At 37.3% G+C, this 26,506-nt stretch overlaps 1 protein-coding gene across 1 annotated transcript; it reads right to left on the bottom strand.

Annotated features, from left to right (window-relative positions):
* LOC26529209 (gamma-interferon-inducible lysosomal thiol reductase) lies at positions 1-26,506 on the bottom strand. Its single transcript, XM_015176481.2, has 5 exons — positions 26,461-26,506; positions 26,213-26,374; positions 10,880-11,041; positions 415-594; positions 1-361 (listed from the first exon to the last, which is right to left on the bottom strand). Exons 2-5 carry the CDS (start codon positions 26,318-26,320, stop codon positions 107-109), a joined length of 705 nt encoding a protein of 234 aa, XP_015031967.1. The 5' UTR covers positions 26,321-26,374; positions 26,461-26,506; the 3' UTR covers positions 1-106.

Here is a 26,506-nt window from a genome sequence, read left to right as displayed (position 1 = left end):
TACAAATATAAATATTGATCGCTTAAAAATATGCTTACAGTTTAACTGTGTTTTTTTCTATTTTACAGTTAATATAATGAAATGTTTTACAATGTTTAAATTACAATCAAATATTTTTTTTGCAGATTTTATTAGCTAGGTCACTGCTACCGGCTGCTTTACACACTTCGGAAAGCAAATTTTTTAGAATTGATGGTTGTCTACCTTGTGAACCATCTATTGTTATTGTTGGAATAAAAGTGATTGATGGGCGAAGAGCGTGAGTTACTTCTCCGTTTAGTTTAAGAAGAGCAGTACCTTGGCTGCTGTCTACACATTTTTGAATGCGATCTTTGTCTTCTAGTCCACATTCTTCAGCACACTAAAAGAATTATTTAAATTGGTTTAAGAATTAAGTGTTATTTTAGAGTTTACCCTTAGCATGGCTTCCTTAGGAAAACGATTATCACGAATCATGCATGTCACAACTTCTATGCGCACTAGTGGATCTCCAATTGATTCCACGGCACAGGCATGATATACATTAGCTTGACACTCTAACGCACCATGTTGACAGTCAAAGCTAAGTTTACCATTTTCTTCTTTGGTTGTTGCCTAAAAAAAGATACATTTTAGACATTTATTTTTGCATTTAAGCAGTATGCTAGTCATACAATGGGTACGGGTCCAATTCCAGATAAATAAAAAAATATTTTGTGGCAACAACAAAAACAAGTTAACCTATACAAGCCATTGTGTCCCACAATTTTTGGTTTTGGTGGATTACCAACTTAACACATACTTATAATCTTGTTAGTCTCTTTAGTCATCAACAGAATGAGTTTACCAACGTTTGTAACGGTGTTGTCTAGGTCTGTTTAGCACTGCGCGTCATAAAACTGAGATATACAACCAGTGCATTATACATAAGCCTATATGCAAAATTTCAACTCTATAGCTCCAACGCTCTAGGAGGAGTTTAAGTTGATGCAGACTGACGGACGGACGGACATGGCTGCTGCATTTCCTAAAACGAAGACGTCGGCTTTGAATATGCTGCAGTAGTAAGGCAGCTTGTATGAAAGTTGAATAGGTGGGTCTGGGAAGTACACAGCTGCAGCCACTCCTGCATTAATTTTTGACCCCTCGGTGCATTGACTGCATTGTAGGTTGCCTTCTTGGCCTTGTCCTCCACATTGGACTTCCAGGACAGTTTGCTGTTTATAATCCAACCAAGGTACATATTTTACCTGGTTTCTTGGTGTTAGAGACATATCATCTATTTTGGTTTTGTATCTAAATAGCGAAACCACAACTACAAAAACTAATCTTCATTCGTTGAATTCAAAATATGAACTGATTTTCTTTAACAAAGTGTTGTGTATATAAATGAACTCTTAGAATCTTCGAGGGTTGAAAATTGTTTATATTTCATGTTCAGCGTTGTTTACTGTGTGGTTAAGTGTGTGGATGCATGTTTTGCAATACTTGTCAAATGAATCTTTATTACTTATTTTTGCTTTATGTTTTCGTTTTGTATATTTTTTTGGGGCATCTGATTTGGTGAAGCCATTGCAGATGAACTCGATTTTTAATCTTAAACAGTCTAAAACACAAAACGGAACTCTGTCAGAACAAAAAGAATGACGCTCTATAAAAACTTTAAAACTCTCTCTCTCATCTTACTCTTGCGGTACTTTATAATATATAAAAGTAGACACATAAGCGCGATAAATACGCAGCTGCATTGATCTAGGTACATACATAAGAACCGCGTGTTCAGTTGTTTTTTCGTAGCCAAGGGGCCAAGACTAGAGTAATTGAAATGAGATTGTACAATTATTAGTTATAATATGCAGAATTAAAAAGCTTTCGCCTTACCGCTTACCGCGAAGGTTACATAAAGTTAAATGGATTCAATTTTATTTCAAAGGCACTGGCGGAGCTAGATTAACTAGTCGAACGAGCAACAATTATATTTAATTTCTATGCGAACTTGCATTTAATTTCCAAGAGGAATTAAATTTATTCTTTCGTAAAGAATTTTGAGAAGAATTTAAAGAATTTGCTTTAATTCCAATCGTGTAGTAGAGCCACGGAGACCTAAAGCCAATGGCATAACACAACAACAAGTAGCTGCTCGACAATCAATGCCGAGGGAATTACCAGCTTTCAAAGGAGATCCAAGAGAATGGCCACTCTTTATAAGCACCTACAGCTGTGTTCACGAAAATAGCAGTGCACTAGATGCTAACAAAGTTTTTTGACTTCGATTTTGTAAAATGGTATGTAGGCATAGGAAAACAGAAAAAAATTCCGTTAATTTTACTAACTTTTAAGTTGTTTTTCACATTTTTGTTCCTAACCTTACAAATTTGGCTGTTCACAAAAATAGCAGTGTTTCGTTTAGTTGCGGAAAAAACAAATTAAAAGTTTACAAATCTGTCAGTAATAAGTGTAATTAATTAGATAATTATGGAGTATTATTATTTGCGTCAACTAACGCTAAAAATTTCATGGAAGGCGGAAAAGAAACGCATTGCTATGCTGAGAACACGGAATGGATCCAAAACCTTTAAAAGTTTTAAAAAATTTCAAAATTTTAGTTGGATGTTCTGCAAAGATGTTCTCTGATGCCCTAGACTACCAAAAAAATCCGAAAAACGTGGCGTAAAACGTGCACAAACGGCTTCAGATGACTAGCACATTGTTCTATACAACAGATTCAATCAGTTTACATCTTCTAATTTCTTCAAACATGATCTAAACGTGTCGGTAAGGAGTGTCACTTGTCAGTGTAGAATCCTAGAACAAGAGCTAATATCGCCAAGTCGAAGGAAAGTCCCAATCTTGACTTTGAAGCCTGTAAATCACGTTTGTACTTTGACAAAACACCATATGAATCTTCATATTGCAAAGTAGCGTAATATTCTCGGGCCAGGCGTCCTTAAAATAGTCCTGTTTGGTGGTGCAGGGTCTAAACAATATGTACGTCGCCCAGAATATACGGAATACCAACCAAACGACACGCTAAAACGGTTAAGCAATCCGGCGTGATTTGGACTTGTTTTTCATATAAAGGACTTGGTCCAATCATAAGATTCATGAAAATATGAATCGACATATCTACGTGGACATCATAAGGAAGGTTAAGCTCTCCTATATCATATGGAATCTGCCCATAAAATGGACATATCACCGGTCGAACGACCCAAAACCTAGGATCAAACTCAAAAAAATTGTTTTCAATTCGAAAGAATCGATGTTATGCCAGGGCCAGCTCAGTCATCGGATTGGTAACCCATTAAATATTTATGGGGAAATTATTAGCGGACGTTGACGATACTATGCGCAGTACGTTCAAGTGGCCCCTACGACACCAGGACAAAGCCTGTTACGCGCGAGCCCAAGCAGATAACTGCCCACCTCCCACCCGACCGACCGAGGGGTGCAGCCGTATAACGCACGGCACGAATCGCGTGGACAAAATTCACAATAGAAAAGACAGACAAACACATAATACTATAGCTATCTATTAACTAAATGGGATAGGATAGCTGTTTTAAGCATATTAATAGAAAACTCTGAGCCGATTACAGGGGATAGAAGATTGTAATCAGAGCAGAGGACCCTAAAAGGTTCATGCATAGCATAGTTAGAAGAACAACGACTAAGGGATAAAGGTATTAAAGGATGTCTACTCCGTCTACATGGTACCGACAGATTCACCTGAGCTAATAACTCAGGCGAGTCGATATCACCAATTAGGAGCTTGTGCATAAAAATGACACCAAGCATAATTCTACGGTTAGTTAGGGACGGAAGGTTAATCAAGAGAAGTCTACTAGAATACGAAGGCAAATTGACATTGCGATCCCAGCTTAAGCTACGAAGAGCAAATAGCAAGAACTGCTTTTGAACGGATTCTAGTCTAATCTGGTGCGACTCATATTGAGGTGACCAAATGCAAGATCCATACTCTAAAATAGGACGGACAAGCGAAGTAAAAAGTACTTTAGTTGTATAGGGGTCATCAAATTCTTTTGACCATCTTTTAATGAAACCCAGGACACTCATGGCCTTTGCGACCGTGGTGGAAATATGGGTGTTAAAATTTAACTTATGGACCATAAGTACGCCCAAATCATTCATATTATTTAGATGTTCTAAAGGGCTGTTGCTTAGAAAATAAGTGACCAGTTGAGGAGAGTTACGAAAAAAAGTCATTACATTTGGTAGTGTTAAGATTTAGTAGATTAAACTGGCACCAGGATTGAAAGTTTTTAAGATCAGCTTGTAGCCGACTAAATGAATCTGTATCTTTATAAGTAAGACAAAGCTTGACATCGTCAGCATACATAAGCACACGCGAATGAACAATGACTGATGGAAGATCGTTAATCGTCGGTTTTGAACCCCTTGATAATTATTGATGCAAATTCTAAAAGGTTAGTGGTTGTAGATCTACGTTTCACAAACCCATGTTGGGATGGCGAAATAATAGAGCTGCAAAAATGTTGCAATTGAGAAGTTATAATTTTCTCAAAAGCTTTCGGAATAGCGGACAATTTTGAGATACCCCTATAGTTAGAGGCTTCGGACTTTTTGCCATTTTTATGCAGAGGAATAATATACGACTCCTTCCAAATAGATGGAAAAGAGGAAGATTCTACAGACAATAGAAACAATTTTAAAATGGGTTTACATAATGCGTTTGCACAGTCCTAAGAACCAAAGGTGACCTGAATTTAAAGTTTCAAATAATTTGGAATCGACCGATTTTAATTCTTAGTTGTCACTGCTATTTTAATGAACAGCTCAAAATGCCCTTCCTTCAGTATCTTGCTCGTTTCTGAAAATGGGGGACTCTTTGTTCAGTCCAAAATAGTACTAATATTATTATAAATAAATATGGATTATGAATTTATAAAAGATTGGTGCACTTTTTGACTTTTTAATATGATTTATCAACTTTAAAGTCAAAGCTTAGGGGCACTGCTATTTTCGTGAACACAGCTGTATGAAACTAGCACCCAGATCGGTGGATACAACAACGAGGAGAACGCTATGCGTCTGCAGAGATGTCTGAAAGGTAGGACACTTGAAGCCATGGGAGAAAGCTTACTGTTCCCAGAAATGCTCCCGAACGTTAAAAGTACTTTGAGAATGTACTTTGGACGCCCGGAACACAAATTAAAACTGTTGATGGAGAATGTGCGAAATTTGCCTCCTCCAAAGGGCAAACTAGAACCGCTGATCGAGTTTGCATTTGCGGTGGAAAATATGTGCGCACTATTGGGGCAAGCAAGCTAGATGCGCACCTAAACAACTCTATGTTATTACAAGAGCTTATCGAGAAGATGGGACCTGATATGATGCTTAACTGGGCCCTACATTTAAAATCCATACCCTACCCGAACATGCAGCACCTAGCTGATTGGTTGTTTGAGTTGGCTGAAGCGGCGAGTCGCGTATCCACGCCAAACATATTACTAGAAAGCGACAAGAAGAGAACGGAGGAGTGATGCATACACATACCGCAGCGCCCACAGAGAACCTTAAACACACTTTCTGTGCGATATGCAAAGGACACCACAAACCTGTTGGAGTCGCGTAGCTTGCGACATAAATGGCTGCAAAGCAAAACATCATCGTCTTCTTCACAAGGAGGTGACGGAAAGCGCCCTGCACAATCATCGTGGGTCACTAACCAACCAGCCAGAATGCTTTGTTCGAATCGTTCCAGTCACTTTACACTTTAATCGAAATCCGTCGATATCTACGCATGACGGATCGACTCTAACACTTGTAGAAGAAAAATTGGCTGATGCGCTCGAAGTGAATAGTTTCGCCAATCCCCTATGCATTAGATGGACTGGCGATGTTAGTCGACAGGAGCAGGAATCGAAGCAGCTGAACTTGAGAATCTCAAAACAAGGACAGGGAAATAAATTATTTAAAGTAAATGAAGTCTGGTCTTTCAGCCGAGACGATGATAGCAGATAGGATAAAACAGAGATATCCACATTTAAAAATCCTGCCTAGCCGGAGCTTCATTAACGCAATGCTTCAAATGATAATTGGCAGTAATATCCCGAATCTCTTAGCTTCGCTAAAGGAGCGCGAAGGAAAATGGCAGCAACCAATTGCTGCAAAAACGAGACTAGGATGGACTACGGCGGATCGGGACGATCTGGTGAAGGACTTAACCTGCCTCGGTGTCAATGCGATCTAGATTTGCATAAGATGGTTAAAAAAAATTTGCTATTTCCAAAAAGCCTCCCAGTAGCAAAACAACGACTCTTATGCAGGCGACAGCTCAATCATTGGGAGTAGCCCTAAGTGAAAACACGCAGATGGGTTTCCTTCTGCAGCTAAAGCTATTCAGAGAAGTCACTACGTAGACGACTACATTGATTCATGCTATCAAGAGTAGCCGTTACATTGGCGAAGGAAGTTAGAGAAGTCCACGCACGCAGGGGCTTCCATATGTGCAAGAGAAGAGATACACTCTTTGTTTTTGACCCCATGGGCTTTGTATCCTGTATAATGATGTATCTCAAAACACTGATCCAACAAGTTTGGCGATCGAAGATTGAGTGGGATGAGGAAATACTACCCAATCTGCAGAATATGCGGCAATAATGGCTGTCCTTCTTACCATTGATAGAGGACGTGCAAATTCCGAGATGCTATTTTAAAAATTGGCATGCACAAGGCTGCCGAGTTTAACTTCACGTATCCGTTGCCGTACTTCCGTATCGAAATAAGTACGTTTGAGTCTCGTTTCAGACAAATCCAAGGTAGCACCATTGCAGCCGCTCTCGATACCCCGCTTGGAGCTACATCCAGCATTAACTGGAGCGCGACTGAAGAGAAACATAATAGCGCAACATGAAATCGACTTTGAGGAATGTTACTTATGGACCGACTCGTAAACGGTACTAGCATGGCTTAATGGAGACCCTCGACCATATCAACAATATGTAAAGTTTAGGATAGCCGAGATATGTGAGGCCAGAACCTGGAGATGGGTACCAACCAAACTAAATGTTGCGGTTGTCGCCACCAAAGACAACACAGACCTGAAACATATACACAATGGTTCGAAGGACCCAATTTTCTAAAACTACCGCCGGCAGATTGGCCGCCGGAAACTATCAACGAAAGGGCAGTCACTGAGGAATTGCGTCAACGGTTCATTTACACGCGAAGGGTATCAGCCAGAATCAATTATAAGTAAATGGAAATCGAAATGGAATCGATTCACAAGGGAAATTGCATGTTGGCTTGCCTACAAGAAGAAATTGATCAAGAAAATACGTAAATCAAATTCCCATTTGTATTTGTATTCCCATACAAACCAACTGGCATCCCAAACTAATGAAGCCAGAATGTTTCTCTACCGGAACATACAACAATAATGTTACAACGAAGATCATGAGACAACAGTATATGAGGTGAGGGAAAAATATTTTATTCCTAAACTAAGATTATTCCTCGCTTTAAAGGGATTTGTTGAAATTGCCTACAATGTAAGCTGAGTAGTGCTCGACCCATTGCACCCTTAATGGCGCAGGAGCGGTGTGGACCGAGGGCCAGACTTGGTGCTTCCAAGCCAGCATTCACGTATGTATGAGTTGATTTTTTTGTGCCGCTAACAGCTATCGATTGAAGAAAGTCATTGAAAAGATGGGGCATGCTGATAATCTGCCTTACTATGCGAGCAATAAGCATTGAGATAGTGCATAGTCTAACCACAAACTCATACCTAATGGGTTTAAGACGCTATATAAGGATACCTATACCAAAGGAAATATATAGCGATAACGGGACTAATTTTCGAGGGACCGATGCCTTTTTTAGATACAAACTGGATGATGCGAAGATGCATCAAAAATTGTCGTATCAGGAAATATCGTGGTACTTCAACCCACCGTCAGCTTCTCACATGGGAGGAGCCTGGGAATATTTCGTGGAGTTGTTTCCGGGTTCTCTGAAATTCCATGCCTCATGATAGATATTTGTCAGGCTTTGACAATTGAAAGAGCTGTTTACACCTTCTCTTCGGTTTCACTTCTACTTTTCCCAAATCTTGGGAATAGCATATCCTAGTCAACCTTGTTGAGCTCGAGGATGTCCTGCTCCACTCCGTCGCTACTAGGCGATGGATCATCCGCATGCAGCACCTTTCAGTCCGCGGTTGGCAAATCAGGATTCTAATACTTTAGCAGTTGAAGTGCCTGATCCTTCTGTACGGCCCGCGGAAGAAGGACCTTGGCCTTCGGAACGTACGCTTTATATTAGGACTTAGCCTTTTGGACCCATCTTTAGGAGACGATTTAAGCCCTCAGAGTCTCAGCGGTATAAAGCATCATCGCCCCCTGCTTCGCCAACGCATCCCGAGTCTCCGTTTTACCGCTGCCGCACTCGAAGCCATCGAATACCACGCTTTAAGCTTATAATGGTTTCATCCACCAAGAGCCACGTCTGTTGCAAAAATCAGTTATTCATAATCGCGTTTGGCAAAAATAAAATATGCAATACCCAAAATTGAGACTGAGGCGCAAGAGAATTTGTTTGTACTAAAACAAATCTAAGCTACAGTTTATATAGCGATCAGGTTATATGCTGCAATTATTAATTAAATTTAAGATCCATTCCGATCCGATCCGCGATCACACTAAAAAAACTCTGGGTTGTCATTAGTTTTTTCAGGGATGCCATCCTATTTTTCAGGGCTGCCATCCTATTACCAGGATCGCTTTAGTCGCCAGTATTGTAGAGTCTACGGTTAGGATTTGAATTTCCGATGGCGACGGTAACAGACAGTTTTAGTAAGTAAAATAAATGACAATATTTACAAATCTTATATTGAGCGATTTTAACAATCAATCTAGGCTCCTTTATACCTCATTCATTCAATCATTTGAGCACCATAGCGCCGCACAGCTCGCCCACAGAGATTAAAAAATGTTATAAAGAATTCGTTAAGCTGTAATATTCAAGATAAAAGTAAAAAAATATTTCGAAGCATGTTTTTTCTTTAAAAATGGAGAAAACGTTTTTTTTTAAATTACAAACGGCATTTTTTGAAACATTTTTTAATGTTTTAATTCGATTTTTAAAACTAATTTTAAAAAAAATTAAAAACAAAAATTTGGAAAATTTTTGTTGTGTTAATTTTTAAAGTTTGCTATTGATGGTTGATTTTCATCAAAATAATGATCAATTTTCACATGAATATCTAATAAACTCCACATTTTGGAACTTTAGTTGCTATTTGCTATTAGCGATGCAATAAGTGAATTCAAAGAGGCTGTCAGTATGTTGAAAAGGTCTTCATTTTGTCTAAAGCGAGAAGTTATGAATGTGTTAGCGTATCAGAACCATATGTAGTCCTTGTTTTTACATTACTGTGCTTCTTCGGACAGTTCTCCAATTGGTAAACACTAATATTCTGTCAAATTCTTTCCGTGAGATAAAATCCTATGTACCGTTGCGTAAGTTCATTTACGGTTACAATTCAGTCAACAGTTTAGCTGTTGTCGAAATATTTTACCATTTATCATGTTCATGCAATTTATAACATTTAGGATAACAGACAGCCATTTAATAATCTCTTGACTAACACCGGTTATTTAAGATGTCAGTTTATTATTTTTCAAAAAATCTCCTTGAAGTATTTCCATCATTCGTATTTCCGATAGAATTCAGTGTGTATAATCTCCTTCCCATCCGTTTTTGTATAAGCTAGCTTCAGAATAAAATCCACACAATATTCTGCAATGCAAGGGAGAAATTCCATATTCGTAGCAGTTCTCTTCACTCGATAATTTTTTTTTTTTGCAAATCGGACACCTGCGGCTAGGCCCAAATAACACTTAACTGTCTTGTCGGTTTTTCCCAACAGGTAATTTGCAATCTCACATTGTGAAAAGGCATATACATAATCAGGTATTATTTACTTAACAGCATTACGCAATGTTATCAATTAATTACAAGCAATCCACAGGCAAAACTGCATGCGCTCTTCTTCTTCCTTATACCTGCGGCTTTCCCTAGTTTTATGGCTTACCAATTGAATTCGCACATTGGGACCATATACATCTGAAAGGTTGATACTAGTTTATCCTTGTTAATTATATTCCATCAAAGTTTAAAAACGTCAATATTTAGTTTATTTTTTAAACGCTTCTAGTTCAATAACAATTTTAGTAATTATTAAAATTTATGCTACTTGATATTAATAAACAAAATACTTTCCAGAAAAACAATGGATCGATTGTTTAAATCTTCCAATATTTAGTTTTAAAGTTTACGTAAAATGTCTCAACTTTGGGGCGCACTTTTGACTCTCAACCGATTTTAAAAATTTTCATAATCTGTAAAACGCGTTAATGCAACGCTATCCGTAACTTGGCTATATTGATAAGTATTTCAAATTGGATTGCATAAGGTACATAGAAATTTATGGGAGATAATCGAGGTTCTTTTCAAATACAAAATCTACGCATTTACTAAGCAAATATACATACCAAATTTGATGCCATACGCTAGAATAATCTTTCTGAAAAATACTTTTGGTGAAATAGCGGAAACGGTAGGGCGTGGCAACAATAGGTGTTCGTACGGACGGACAGAATCAAGGGACAGACGGTCTTGGCTAGATCGACTCCTCTGTTGATGCTGATGAAGAATGTATGTATATCCGTCACGGGGTCGGAAAAGCTTCCTTCCGTCTGTTACATACATTTTGGCGACCCTAATATCACTTTATGAGTGCAGGGTATAAAGACACAAAATGTGTGGTCTTTCTACAGTATTCGACAGTCCGGTCCAGGAAAACGAAGTTGGCCCGGACCTCTCACGTTAAAAGTGCAGTGCTTTTTTTAATTACCTTGCCATAAGGCACTAATTGTACCTCCATGATATCAGCGGCAACTTTATAAGTGTCTAAAAGTTGTTTGGTAATGAAGAACTTCGAGTCTGGACACAGAGCCTCATAGTAGACGACGACCAGTACGGGCATACCTATCTGGCGATAAGAGGCCCTTGATTCCTGTGAAAGATACAGTTATTTATAAATCTCCGAATTAACAACTAATTGATGAATATTTATTATCAACAAGAAAAAGCTAACTTTGGATTATATAAATTTTGCTGCGGTTTTGAATTGAATAGTGTTCTAAAATGTTGCATTTAGGAAAAACAGAACTTTCTGCTTCAAATTAAACATAAGTTAAAATTCAAAAATAAACATCAAAGAAGCTAACATCGGCTATGCCGAAGTTTATATACCCTTGAAGTCCTTGGCAATAATAATTATACATGTTCAAAATTTGTTTTCTGCAACTCAATGCATCAATATGCAAATAAAACAATTGTACTCTTTATACTACAATTTGTTCTTCTTTTTCCCTTATTCCCAAAGCAAAGGAACGCGCGCATACACATACAGTTTATGTAGCGTTTCGTCTATGTGTGTATGCATGTACTCTGTTGATGACGAAAGACGTAGTAGACAGCAAGCAGCGTTGCCGGCAAAGCTGGGAGCAGAGCCGATTATTATATTGACTGAAACTTGTGTTATATTTATCCGATCACGTTCAAATTTTGGGTTCTTTTATATCTAATATAATCACATATGTCAATTTCATAGCGATACTCCAATTTTTATGAAAATGCTTCGATCCTCACAATTTTCATACTTTATCTTAGCCGGGTTATAAGTAGCTCAACTTTCAAGTTTCATCCCAATAGCTCTTAAGCTGAGTAAAACGCATACGCACTAACGGACGGACGGACATGGCTATATCGACTCAGCTTCTCATGCTGATCAAGAATATATATACTTTATGGGGTCGGAAACGTCTCCTTCTGTGCGTTACAAACATCTGACCAATTTTATAATACCCTCTGCAAGGGTATAATACGAATTTGTGTTTATATATACATAAATATAGTTGCAAGTGGGCAACAAAAAAAAATAATATATCAGCAAGCAACCACAAAGTTGCAAAGAAGCAGTAAGGCAACACGATAGTTGCGAAAGACGAAGAAGGCGACCTGAAGCGAGACGCAAAAAAAAAAGGCGAGCAAACTATCGCTACCCAGCGGCAGACAACTCTACTTGGCGGACAACAGTGGCGAACGGTGTCTACAACAGGATCATCAGATAAGATATAAATTAAAATAGTTTATATTATATTATATTATTTATATTATATTATTATATATACTTATACTTATATACTTATACCGGTATCCTAATATATGAATAAGACAAAAATGTTCCCCACAAAAACTGAGAAATTGTTAGCGAAGCAACACGAGTTGCATAAAAAATTGAAGAAGCTAGAAGAGTTAGTTGCTAGTAAGTTTACTAGCAAGATTCTTAACGAACTAAGTGAGATACAGAAGCTATGGATTAGTAACCATAGCCAAATGCGAGAGAGTGGAGTAACCCAACACTACTATTTCACAGCTGGAAAGTATGAGGAAGGTTTAAATATGGCAGCCAGATTAATAGCCAAAGGAGAGTCAAGCAGGCAGGGCACTGGTGATTCGGAAAACAGTGAAGCAGATGTATCGATGTTCGAAAAGTTGGATGATAGCAAAGTAGAGGCGCGCGGTAATGAAAACGCCAATGTTAACCAGGAGATATTACTGGATAGATCCCGACAGCTCCAGTAATATTTGGATAGATTAACCAAAGATTTACGCACTACAGATAATTCAACAGAGACATGCATAATACATGTTAATAAGATCAACTATTTATTTGAGAAAGTACAGGCGTACCGGGGTTTGCCAAAAGATGCAAAATTTAAAAATGCTATGGATAATTTACAATTCGATGTCCAGAATTCAGTATCAGTGTTACAAATGAAAATGAACGATCAGAAAAATTTAAAAGTTGAAAATGTTACCGTGAGAGGCGAACTACCGGTGTTGCCAAAAATACAGGTACCCCCATTTTCTGGGAAACCTAGAGAATGGGGTCTGTTTGTGGAATTAATTGAAAAAAGAGAGGACTTAAGTCTAGCTCTTAAGTTCAATTATTTAAAATCCGCGTTAAAGGGCGAAGCAAGGAGCATGGTAGCTCTTTAATATATTTAGTGGTATGATTTGCCGGCTCGAGGTCAATTTGTTGGGTAAATAAAAACAAAAATAAAAAACAGTTTGTTCTTATTTTCTTTTCCGATATTTTTCGACCACTTATCGGTGTTCATCTTCAGGGCAAGTATAAAAACATTTAATTGTGATTGTCATAACATTAATTTGACAACAAGAAACACCTAGTTTTACACGTCCGCACACTGTGACGTGGAGCTGCACTGTGATTTGTCTGTATCTACCTTATAATTAAGTCTTATATTTGTCGGGATATTTATCTCCATAGTTTGTTATAATGTTGTTCTTGGTCTATTATATTTGCTGCGTCTTAATTTGGTGAATGTCCACTGGCGGCACATTGGGCCATAAGTGCCGTTTTTTGTACATTGGAGTGTCGACAAAGTCGCTCGAAAAAAGCGTTACTTGTGAAAGGTCCAAAGTTCGCAATTCCAGTAGAGAAGAGAAAATTCCTTTTCTTTAAATACATAGCAGACGGAGAATAGTTAGTACAGACTCTTAAAGACAAAGAAAAACAAGAGGAAGCATGCACAAAATTCTCTTTAATAATAAAAGACCACAAAACATCTAACAAAGACGCAGCCGATCGTGCAATATTTGACACAGTGAAACAAACAAGGAAATTTCTTAGACAGAATGATGACATATTAATTTTAACTTCAGATAAAGGGAATAAGACAGTTGCAATGAATAAGTCTGAGTATGACAAAAAAAATGGATAGTATACTTAACGATTTAAATACATATAAAACTAAGAAAGGACCCAACCACTAGACTACAGACAACGAATTGGTGGAAAAATTAAACAAACATTCGTCTTTTTAGATAAAACGCCTTTGCTCTTTGACGCCTATAGTTAAAGGAAACCTATTAAAGAAAATTGTAAGTGGATATATACAACGTGGGTCAAAAGAAGTCCTCCGATTTTGATTGGCTCACATTTTTTCTGAATAAAAAACTTTGATTCTGTTTTTAAATTATGTTTATTTAAACCTTGAGAATTTTATTGGTCAAGTCGAGAAATTGATATCGGCCAAATGGCCGCCGTCACAATTGATTGCCGTACGGTCTCGTTTTACAGCATTTTTCATCACTTCGACATGAACTTCGGGCGACAGATTCTCGCACTCGTATCCAATGTTGTCCTCGAGGGCTTCTAGTGTTTCAGGCTTGTTCATATAAACACGGGACTTTATAAAACTCCACAAAAAGAGGTCTGCAATGGTTAAATCGGGCGATCTTGCGGGTCAGAGTAAATCGCCAAAACGAGAGATGAGACGTCTCGGGAACGCCGCCTTAAGAATGTCGGTTGTGGCTCGTGCAGTGTGCGCCGGTGCTCCGTCCTGTTGGAACCTAATTCGTTCAATTGCACCCACGACGTTACAAATGCATCCACGACGTTACATATGCATCCGAAGTAAATCATTTTATTGCTAAATCATTTTATTGCTAAATCATTTTATTGTTGATACTTTAAGTGTCAGTTAACAACAAGTACAGCTGCAAGCAAAAAAAATAGTTGTGGCATCACCCATTTTATAGCATATGGGCATATGTTAGCATATGTTATCGGGGCTAGACTGAGACTGCTTGGTATGCAAATTTACTGTTCGGCCTTTTATTAATTATATTATAAACAAAAAAAACACTCCATTTTGATTTTTCGAAAATAATGAAGATTTGGTGTCAAAAGTGCCAAATTGAGGCGAGCAAAACAATATTAGCACATATTTTCAAAAGCACAAAATTTTAAGGTATAGAATTATATTTCGTGGAAATAGTTTCAAATTAAGGAACAAGTTAATATCCGCCTATTAATAATTAATGGCACCTTTCCGGTGTTATAGCCATTTATGTACGCTCTATGGTATACGTCGCACTTCAAATTTTCGATCGGGTTCAGATCGGGCCACTTCATTAAATCTACCCTAGCATTATCGATACGAGCTTTTGCCACTTTCCTTGTGTGTTTCAGCTCATTGTCTTGTTGAAAGACCTAACAAAGTGATATCTTCTCTTCGTCATGTCGTACCTTTACTTCCTAAATAATTTTAACGTACACATGTTTGTCCACGATGACTTCTATGCAGCATATAGGACCAACACCGTATTAGGAAAAACAGCCCGACACTTACACACTTTATCTGCCATGTTTAATAGTCTTGGTGGCGTATAGTTATCGACGAATATACAGCCTAGATCCCCACTCTCCAAACATCACAATTTTTGACTCATCTGACCACAGTGTGTTGCGCCATTTCTGCACAGGTCAATTTATGAGGAATTTTGAGTATTCAATCCGTTCTTTTATGTTCTTCTGTGAGAGAAGGTAACTCTCACCGCATTGTCCAAACACTGGCCGGCACTTCAAGCTCTTCCTGAATCTCCACAGCGGATGTAAACGGGCGAAGCCTTAAGTCTCGTACTATTCTTTTTTCTAATTTGGGCGAGATTTGAAGCTTTCGGCCACGTCTTTCTGATACTTTTTCACCTTTCACCTTTCTCAGATATAAGGTTTCTGATCTGAGTCCTCTTCTCAAAAGACATATGCGTACCCCGGCCCATTTAAGTCTGCAAATTGGAATACTTTAATAAATCTGAAAACAGACTAAAAAAAGCAAACCTTCTAGCAATAGTTAATGTTTCCTGCAAAGAAAGATCCCTCACTAATATTATTTTGCTAAAAATTTGGCAATAAAGCTTAAAAATGAAGTAGCAAAAAAGTTAAATCTTCAAGTGTAATGGACAAGTGCTAGACATTGCTGATAACGGTACTTAAAAGTGTTAAACAGATCGAAATATTACCTTGCAAGTTACCTTGCAAGTCTTGCCCCGATCTCGTACTCCTCGTGTCAGCAGCCAATCTCTGTGTGACTCCTAGTTCGATCTCAGCTCCAGGTTACATCTTCGCTTGAATGGACAGCGCCGAATCCATTTAAGTTCCATGTTTCTCCTGTTTTCTTCTTTTGTGGTCTTTGTTTTGTCCCTCTCTGAAAAAATATATCGTCTGTCTTTTGTTGATCTTCGTATTTTGTTGCTCTCCGATCAAATTATGTCAACTTTGCGATGTTGCTTGTCTCTTACGTCTTTTTTTTACTCTTTCTCTTGTGTTCGTCTCTTCTCGTGAATTTCGGTGATGAAATTACAACACACATTTTTTTTTGTCTCGCTTGCTCTTTTGCTTCGTAAAGTTGGCGTCACTTTTGCAATAACGCGCGATATCTTCGTAAAAGTTTCTCTCCGCACCGGTCGAGCCCTCAAAATGTACGGCTGAATTCACTGGACCTTAATACATAATTTTAATCTTTGTGTCTTAGATTATCATATTTAATTATTAACAAAAGAAAAGAACAGATTTATTCGATAATTAAGCACATTATTTTCACGAGACCAACAGCGCAACATATTATTTTCTTCGTCCAGCAGCTCAAACCTCTATCTCTATAATGTAGAGTCTACATCGATTGCTCACCTATATATTAAACGAATATCGTTATGGGCATTGTTATTTCATTAGGGGTTCTCACGCAACCCTATAGCATTATGTCTGTATGTCAAACATGCGATGTGTAGTTTGTTAGGTATGAAGGTTAAAAATGTGGTGAAGCTGCTACAAAACTCCTCGGAATCAGAAAATGTATCAAGAGAATACCGCATTTAACTGCAATTTCTTTCCAGTTGTCATCCCTAATATGTTCAAGTATGCATGGTTCGCATTAAAGTTTACAGACGATCGAAGTTTTAAATAGGGTTAATTTTGTTAGCTACTCTCAAATTAATTTGATGTGGGGAAGTTCATTTCAGCTGTTAAATCATAACTTATGGTGGAACGGACCCTAATGGACTACGAAACCACAATCGAAATGGCCATTATCTAAACCACAAGGCCAAAGCCGTTGTTCATAGAGTGCTCCATAAAATCATTTCCGAATTATTAATCAACAAGTTATTGTACTGAAGCCATCTCTTAAGGGTTACTAGCTACTGTTACCGATTAATTGACCGACCTAGGTGCAAAGGTGCGATTTCCAATCGAACATTTCTTACATCTGGCTACAATCAGGTGCATTTGGTGCAGTCCTCGACGAGAAGAGATTTTGAGTGCACGTATCTTAGTGCGCTGAAAGGTCTTTCAATGCAAGCCCTGCTTTTTGCAGCATACTCAGCTGATGGGTGATTTACCTATACCTAGAGTTCAAGCATCTCCGTGCGTTGAACTGTCTTGTGGATAAGGTAATACACTTATTTTCGCCAAACGAGTCCCACTGATCTCTACTTGGACAATGCACAGTGGTCTGCCCCATAGGCCAAAAATAAAAAAAAAGTTAAATTTTTTGCTTAAAATGTGGCAACTCTATTTCAAAATAGATCAAACTTTTTTAATCAGCTGTTTTTTTGACACTGTGCCAGCTGTTCTCTTCAAAAATAACTGTTAAACACAAAGCATGAAATTTTACTTGTTTTGCAGCGTGAGTACAACAAAGAGAACAGAAAACTTAAAATTAAATAAAGTATTTAAAAAGTCGTTTTATAACAATGGAAGTTTTGAATGTTGTTAATAAAGGTATTAGCTATTATTTAAAATTATTTTTATGTTCTCTGCAAGTTACTTTTATTTGTAAATATTAATGTAATATATGTTTAATTTCTTTACTAATTCGTGTGTATACTTAAATTTCACTTAAGCTTTTAGTTATGAAGCTAATCGTAGCTGACAATCAAATTGACTTCAATAAATTTGTCCAAATTTAAAGATTATAATATGTAAAATTTAGCTGCTAGTTTTTGCAAGTTGCCGCGCAATCTTTCCTAGAATTATGCGACTTCGACGTTTTCGGTGTCTTTTTCGTCTGTCTAACTGTGCATTCTTGTGCTGTGTGTTGTGATTATCGTCTTCGTCTCTTTTCTGCGTTATGCTGAATGTTTTTGTGATTGATGTCTGAGTTTCTATTTGTTATTTTTGTTTGTTTTTATGTTGTATTTTTATTTTAAATTTGTATTATTTTAAATTTTTGTACAGGAGATTTTTTTGAATGTGAATTGAGTCGTAAGTTCATATTTGATAAGTGGTGTTCCGAGACCGGTACAAATCCAGAGAAGATTCGGCGCATATCTCAATCTTTAAAATTAATGATTGAAAAAGAAGGATACAATATTGGATCTACGTACTTGGAGGAATTACAAAATCGCGTTAGTTACTGTTGCAAACAAATATCAACATTTTGGCGTGAGTGCCGTCGAATTAAATCGTTCGTTTTGGAAAAGCAGTCTGATTGGCTTGGAAAAAATGACTCATTTAAATTGAAATGTGAGTTGCATACTCCACCTGGAAGCAATATTGACCGTGGTCGTCCGAAGACAAATTATTCAGACTGCTCATCCCGAACAAAGAGAAGACGGATCGCTGAGATAGCCAAAATCGATGAGCCGTTTGCTGACGTTCTGCGCTCTTCTGACCAAGGACAATTGACAATTGTGCCTGCAAGTGCTGCTGAAGTTGTCTCCCTAATCATGGATGCCAATTTAACGAAGCATCAATATATTCTCATTAGAGAATTTGTTGACAGCAAAATTTCTGCAGAGCTCTTGTGCGGTTATGAGAGTGTCTTAAATGAAAAATAAAAATGTTATCCCCAAAAAATAACAGTAAGCGAGTCACATGCTGAAGTGGAGCTTCAAAGTTTGTTGGACCACACCACGAAGAGAATAGTTAAGTTGCAGGATAATGTAATAGACGATGCTCTCAGTAAACCCGTGAACAACTTAAAACTTATCGGGAAATGGGGCTTCGACGGAAGTTCCGGGCACAGTGAATATAAGCAGAAAGTGGAGAACAATAACTTGGAAGACAGCCACATGTTTGTCACTTCATATGTCCCACTTGCCCTAAAACTTAGTGAAGACAGCTCAAAGATTATCTGGAAAAATCCACGACCATCATTAACTCGATATTGTCGACCTGTGCGATTCCAGTTGAAAAAGGAATCAAGTGAAGTGAGCATTGAAGAGGAAAAGTACTTTAAGAATCAAATAGAAAAGCTCCTTCCAACAGATATTGTTATTGGAAATAAGACAGTATATGTTCATCATGTGCTGCAATTAACAATGGTTGATGGCAAAATATGTAATGCCTTAACTCAAACTTCATCCTCTAAAAGCTATATATGCAACGCGAAGCCCACAGAGATGAACAACATAGAGGAAAGCATGCAAAGGGAAGTTCAGAAGGATCGATATGAGTTCGGATTGTCACCACTTCATGCACACATAAGATTTTTTGAATATTTTATTCATTTGGCTTATAGACTTGATGTCAAAGTCTAGCAAGCTAGATGCATTGAAGGAAAGGAGAAAGTCAATGAGCGAAAAAAAAAAATTCAAACAGAATTTCGCTTAAAAATGGGATTGTTAGTCGACAAGCCCAAAGTTGGAGGGTCTGGATCATCGAATGATGGAAACACTGCCAGACACTTTTTTAATAATGCGTGCCTTTCGGCTGAAATACCTGGCCTGGCTGTAGACCTTATTGAAAGATGTGGGACAATATTACAAGCCCTCTCTTCTGGTTACCAAATTAATGTAGAAAAATTTAAGGCATTCGCACTTAATATAGCGAATAATCTTACAAGGACATATTCTTGGTACTATCTGCCACCTACCGTTCATAAAATTTTAATTCACGGCCCATACATAATAGAAAATGCTTTACTTTCTATTGGAGAGTTGTCAGAAGAAGCTGCTGAGTCAAGGAATAAGGACATTAAAAAATATCGTCTGCAACATACCCGCAAGATTTCTCGTCAGGCAACAAATGAAGATTTATTTAATCGACTATTGCTGACGTCAGATCCTTTTATTGCAGAACAGCGAAAGTTACCCAAAAAAAAAAAAAAAAAATTTTAAATAAATCTGTTTTTGATTTGTTAGAATAGTATTTTATATTTAATCATACTTAGCATAATATATTACAACAAATTTGAAATATATTCAACTTTTTTAAAAATGGGGATTTGGGGCCATGGCCATGGGTGGCATATCGGAAGGGTCTTACTTACGGAAGATTTATATATATTTTAACAATTACTGTATTTTTATAGAATTTCGGAAAAAATTTCAGAATTTTATCTCCACTAGAAGTATTTTTGGCCGCTCGCTCCATACAAGCCCAACCACTGTGCAATGGTAGGAATTTTCAAGGAAGTAGATTTGCGTTAGGCGAGATGAGACGTGTGGCTATCAATCACATGAAGGATAGAGAACTTGCCAGTTATGTTGCGGGTGAAGGCCTCATATGGCATTTCATACCGCCGTCTGCACCACACTTTGGCGGCATAGGGACATCTGGAGTACGATCCTATGTATACGTCCAATATCTACGTCGGGGCACTAGTATTAATGTACTGACCTTTAAAGAGTATTAAACTCAAGACCACTTTGCCACTCTGGAAGCGCTGGCATATGAAATATCTCACATTATTGCAAGAACAAACCAAATGGTCATCGAAGGTGACTAAAATTGCATTGAAACTCTTGTGGTACTCAAGAAGCTATGTCTTAAACCCAATGGATATTGGGACGTGTATCTGCGATCCATCCTGGATGGATTAATTCGGCTAGTTATTGTAACTACTTCCCATGGATCCTACACACGCCCTATTACTATAACTAAGTTAACTGCCCTTACTATGTACTGAACTAATAGTTTTGGGTGCGCCGGTATGTTTCTGACCGAAATGCATTGTTATTGTTAGCATATAAGAATTACTGCAGTAAGATTAGTATCGATTTGCAGTATCACAGTACCATAAAATTGTTATCGTGTTCTGGATTATCGGGGGTGAAAAGTTTGAAGTCTAAGAAAAACTTGGAATTAACTAGGTTGTAATAGAAAAACAAAAATTCTAAGACATTAAACAGTAAATAGGCGGAATCACCTTAATCGTCTTTCCTTACCTTCATTTTTATCTATTGTCTAAAGTTTTTTTTTTCATATATGTATATTTTTATTTTCGATCTATTTTAAATGGAAAAATGAATATTAGCTTTCTGGGAATATTTGTAAACTATATTTCCAATAAATATCTAAAAGCTACTGTTGCAGGAGACGTCATCGTTAACTTAGATTTTGTATGTATTAAGATTTCGTTATATTATTTGACGGTATACTGTAGACGGTATACGGTAAATACTGACAGTGGTTCAAGAATACGATAAATTGCCAGACTGGCCGACTGTTATCAAATACTCAGTCGACACTGTCAGTATTTGAAAGGGTATCTGCGAAACCGACAAGAGGAAAGACCCGTCAGAGACAAAATTCATAGTACTTCGAAAGTATTCGTGACAGCCCAGAGCAAACGCATGTAATGTCAGTCACTGCATAGGTTAGGACTCTGTTTTTATTTCGTTACTTTTTATTGAGCGATTTAAAATTGTTAAAACAGCGTAACTTTGTTTGAATTGCCTCAATAAGGGTCATCCAGCCTCAAAGTGTCCTTCATTGAATAGATGTCGTCATGTTGTCACACAAACATGCATAAGGATTCAAACGTCCAGGGAAGTTATTAACTAGATGGACCTTCTATTCATCATCAATCGCAACAAATCATTCATAATACACATGACGAAGGTGAAACATTTGCAACATCGATGTAGGCTCGACAAGTTCGGCGGGGATTGCTTCCAACAGCAATAGTTCTAATTCAAGACAATTTTGGTGGGTTTCAGGTCTTAAGAGCATTACTTGATTCGTGCTCTGAGCTTACCTTTATAACTGAAGAATTAGGCAAAAGGCTTCAGCTTCAGTTTCGTTACGATAATTATGAGAATGCGAGAATTTGTGAAATACTTACACATATGAAACATTCCGTATCTACCAAAATTCGCTTAAGAATATCTCCAGACGAATGGAATATGGAGTTTATCGTAACTAAATCTATATCTTTACCTCAGCCTGAAATAAGACTAGATGTGTCAAGTTGGGCTATTCCCAAAAAAATCGTGTTAGCCGACCAAGTCTTTTATAGGCCCGAAAAGGTAGATTTATTGCTAAGCGTAAAGCAATTTTTTACTTAAGACGGGTACAATTAGTTTAGTTGGTCTTTCTAATCTAGTGGAAACTGCATTAGGATGGATAGTCGGGGGTAAGATTGCTGAACCTCAATCAACTCAACATTACACTTGTAATTTAACGCAACAACAATATCTTTACATATTATTAGAAAGGTTTTGAAAAGTGGATGAAATACATGGAATTCAAAATAAAGATATTTCGTTAAGCTCAGAAGAACAAGCATGTGAAACTCACTTACAGGTGCACACACAATTCCTGAATTCAGGGCGCATACAGGTTCGGTTGCCGTTCAAAGAATCACCTGAACAACTTGGAGACTCGTTCTCCTGTGCAAAAAGACTTTTTTTTTTTTACTCGAAAGACGACTTGCATCTCAACACCAATTAAAGGAAACGAACATCGAATTTTTAGATTGGTATCATAAATTAAATCACATGGAGGTAGCTTCGTTAGACAATTTGCAACCGGGAAACCATTACATTATTCCTCACCATTGTGTCCTTAGACCGCAAAGCTCATTAACTAAACTACGCTTAGTATTTGACGCTTCGTCTAAATCAGCATCAAATGTATCATTAATTGATATCCTCATGGTTGGACCTACTATTAAACAACATCTGATCTTAACATAACTCTCGTTTCGTCTATACCGTCATGCCGTTAAAGCTGACTTAACAAAAATGTACAGTAAAATCAATGAAGACTCTGCTCATCAAAAATTTGACCTCTTCTCATTTTACGTACGAAGAGCTTTAATCGTTTGCAGTTGAAACGGAGGCGATATTGAACTCCCGTCCAATATCCATTCAAAGCGATGATTCCAATGACGGCGAGGCCCTGACGGCAGGCCACTTATTGATTGGTTGTTCATTGAATGATTTAAAACTCTCCTGTCTCGTTAACTTAGATTTTTTATATTTTAAGATTTCGTTATATTATTTGTTTAATGGTTTTTTGGGCAAAAAAAAACACCGTTTTTGTGATTTTTTTGGAAATGTGTGTTGAGCAAATTCATTGAAACCTTTTGTACATTATTCTGAAAGCTTTTGTTACATGACTCATGAAGAGCTGCTAACTCATGAAACCGAAATATAACTTGACTTCTTTCTGGAAATCGAAGAGGATAAGACTTATTTTCCTTACTGCACTCCACATTCTATTGAGCTTTGGAGTTTTGTACCATTTGCACATGGCCAGATCAAACAGCTACAACAAAAAAAAATATGCCAGTTGTGAATTCAAACAATTTTTTGCTACATGCTTCAACCCACTATACCACCATCCCACAATTACTCCACGTGATCATTAAGACAAAAATGTTACTGATGATTCTGCATTAAAATAATACAGGGTTTGATGCAATTATTTGTTAATTATTGCGTTTTAGCAAATCACTACAAATTATTATCGGGCATAAATGTATGATGTTGTAATACCAAATTGAAGCATTTATAAAAGATTGCATTTATCTTACCCGGGTTATAAGTAGCTCAAATATCAAGATTCATCCCTACAGCTCTTAAGATGGCTGACTAAAACGCATGTGCACCGAAGGACTGACAGACGCACATGGCTATAACGACTCAGCTTCTCATGCTGATCAAGAATAAAAATACTTTATGGGGTCGGTATAGCCTCTAAAAAGAATGATCTCAAAATCAACAAACACATACAGTTGTGGCCACGAATTTATGACCTTCTGATTTTTCGCGTGAATTAATGACGTAATACTTTTAGTAGTTTTTAGTTTTGACCGCATTTTCTACAGATGATTTTGAACAAAGGAACCCCCATTTCCGTAGTTAAATATTTATGACGTTCAAAAAGTTTTAATATTACAGATAAGAGTATAACCTCTTTGAAAAAGTTGTGGATCTAGCAAAACTTGAGTTACTTGGTGGCCGGGAAAATCTAAAAAATAAAGTCTAAAATCGAAACGTCATAAATTCGGGGCCACTACTGAATAACACAAACGGTATTAGCATAATTTATATAAACAATTGATCTTCATGAACGTCTTGTTTGTCGGTTATCCAAAGTTGGGAGAGCTTCACAGCAGAATGCCTCAACAGTTCCGCGAAAATTTAGGGAGGGAAACTGCCTATATTGGAAGTTTTTCGCAAAATTACTTTTCTCATGCTGAGATTTAAGTAAGGCAGTTTTTTGGAACCCAATGCTTAACCTCTTTTGTCTATCACTCAATTTTACGCAAAACGCACGTAACTTTGGGACAATCTTTTAAATGTGAAACTAAATGAAGACCACTACAGAATAAATTTAGGCTGAATATGCATCAAACACTTTTTTATTCTTCGTCATTTTATCTAGGTGCAACGCCTTGAAATGTAATAAACTTCGGTGTCAATCTCTTTCGTTTGGATTGCGAACGCTTAAGTTTCTAATTTCACAGTCCCACATAACTAACAACATCCTTAATCCTTGAAAAGCTTTTCCGTTGTTTTTTTTAAAATGTAAAATTGCACAGTCTGAATGCTGACATGCCCTCCAAAACAGCTATGAGTACTATATGAGTGAGTACTATATGATATAGTCCCCCGATCAAATTTCGCACAGTCGTTTATGAATGTAACAAACTCACCACTCACCTTTAATTTCACAATAGCTCAGAAAATAACGAAGTTATTCAGAAAAATCACAGTTCGTGACTTTGCCGTTTGTATGGGAGCTATATGATATAGTGGTCCGATCCGGCTGAATCGAGATATACAACCCCAACAGTATATTCAAGCCAACGTGCAAAATTTTAGCTCTGTAGCTCGTACGGTCTAGGAGGAATTTGCGTTGATCCAGACGGACGGACATGGCTATTTGAACTCGTCTCGTCGTGCTGATCAAGAATATATATACTTTATATGGTCGGAGATGATTCCTTATATGCGTTGCACACTTCTGACCAAAATGAATATACCCTTTTTGCAAGGGTATAAAAAGCGTATTCCACATTAATACATGGCGGCGAAAAGAAAAGAAAAGTGCAGAATATTTGAATTTAGGCAGCACATATACTTTTCAACAGAAAAACGATCCTAAGTGCATGTCCCACGACGAGCGAATCTGGCTGGCCTACAATTATGTATACCTTCTTCCACATCATCCCCAATTTTAGTCTCCGGACTACAATTCAGTTGAACATTTATGGGGTGAACTCGAAATAAGCATTCGAAAGCGATCAATCTCGACCAAATTGGAACTAAAAGTATCTTTAATCGAGGTATTGCAACATATGGATGACAAAGTCACTAAAATAAAATATCAAAAAAGCTAACTTCGGCTGTGCCGAAGTTTATCTACCCTTGCAGTCTTTGGCCATAATATTTTTAGATCTTCCAAACTCCTTTTCTGTAACTCAATTCATCAATGCACAGGCAAAAACCTTCCCAATATTATTTACATTACTTCTTCTTCTTCCCCTTGTACATGCATGCCGCGATTGGCACGCATACACACACTGTTTATGTAGCGTTGCATCTGTGTGTTTGGGTGCTGGCAGCGCAGCCGTCAGCGTTCGAGTCGATTTATGTACATTACCTGTAACTTGTGTTCTATTTATCCGAATTGATTCAAATTTCGGAATCTGATGTTTTATATAAAAAACTATCATATTAGTAAAAGGGATATTCCTATTTCTTTACCTATTTTTGTTCTACAACTACAGCAGTTGGACCTCGATTATCCGGCCACCGATTAACCGGGCAGCCCTATTATCTGGGATGAAGTTGAATTTGTTTCATTCTTACTGTTAACCGTGATTTCAAACGAATTTTTTTTGTTAAATAAAAAGAATTCGGGGCTTTCCAGTTTTAGTTAACGATCAAAGAGAAACACACGTGTATTTTACATTTTTTTATGGTCAATGTGCGTGATTTAAGGATATATATGCATACATGTACATATACGAACAATTGAACCACTAATACTGTTATTTAATTTTCAAGTTTTTATTTGAAAATACTTTTCAAGACTTTTGTCCGTGACTGCACAAATCCAGGTCAGGATACTCACCGTCAGCGGCATCAATGTTGTGTTGAAGAAAATGATTCTTAACAAGAGTCCAATCAAAAAAATTACCAAAATAATTATAGCCCATCGCTGCTTACGTGCTGCTATCATTTGGTCTAATCATAAATAAAATAATTTTGCGCAACAATTGCAATATCTAGTCATCTGAAGTAAAAAATTAAAACGTATTTATTTTTGTAATCATGCACCATTTAACACATCAGAACGGGAACATTATTAAAATTACGTACATGCTGAGAGTTAATATGTAATGTAGAGATGGAATTCCCGGTTGGT

The sequence above is a fragment of the Drosophila willistoni genome, unplaced genomic scaffold, assembly GCF_018902025.1.
Source record: "Drosophila willistoni isolate 14030-0811.24 unplaced genomic scaffold, UCI_dwil_1.1 Seg169, whole genome shotgun sequence".
Taxonomy (NCBI): domain Eukaryota; kingdom Metazoa; phylum Arthropoda; class Insecta; order Diptera; family Drosophilidae; genus Drosophila; species Drosophila willistoni.
This window is presented reverse-complemented; position numbering and strand designations above follow the sequence as displayed.

Excerpts from the sequence above, each read along its gene's own strand:
- LOC26529209 (XM_015176481.2), bottom strand. The coding sequence starts at position 26,320 with ATGATAGCAGCACGTAAGCAGCGATGGGCTATAATTATTTTGGTAATT. Across the intron at positions 595-10,879 it reads AATTAGTGCCTTATGGCAAG|GCAACAACCAAAGAAGAAAA; the intron begins GTAATTAAAAAA and ends ATCTTTTTTTAG. Across the intron at positions 362-414 it reads CTAAGGAAGCCATGCTAAGG|TGTGCTGAAGAATGTGGACT; the intron begins GTAAACTCTAAA and ends TAATTCTTTTAG.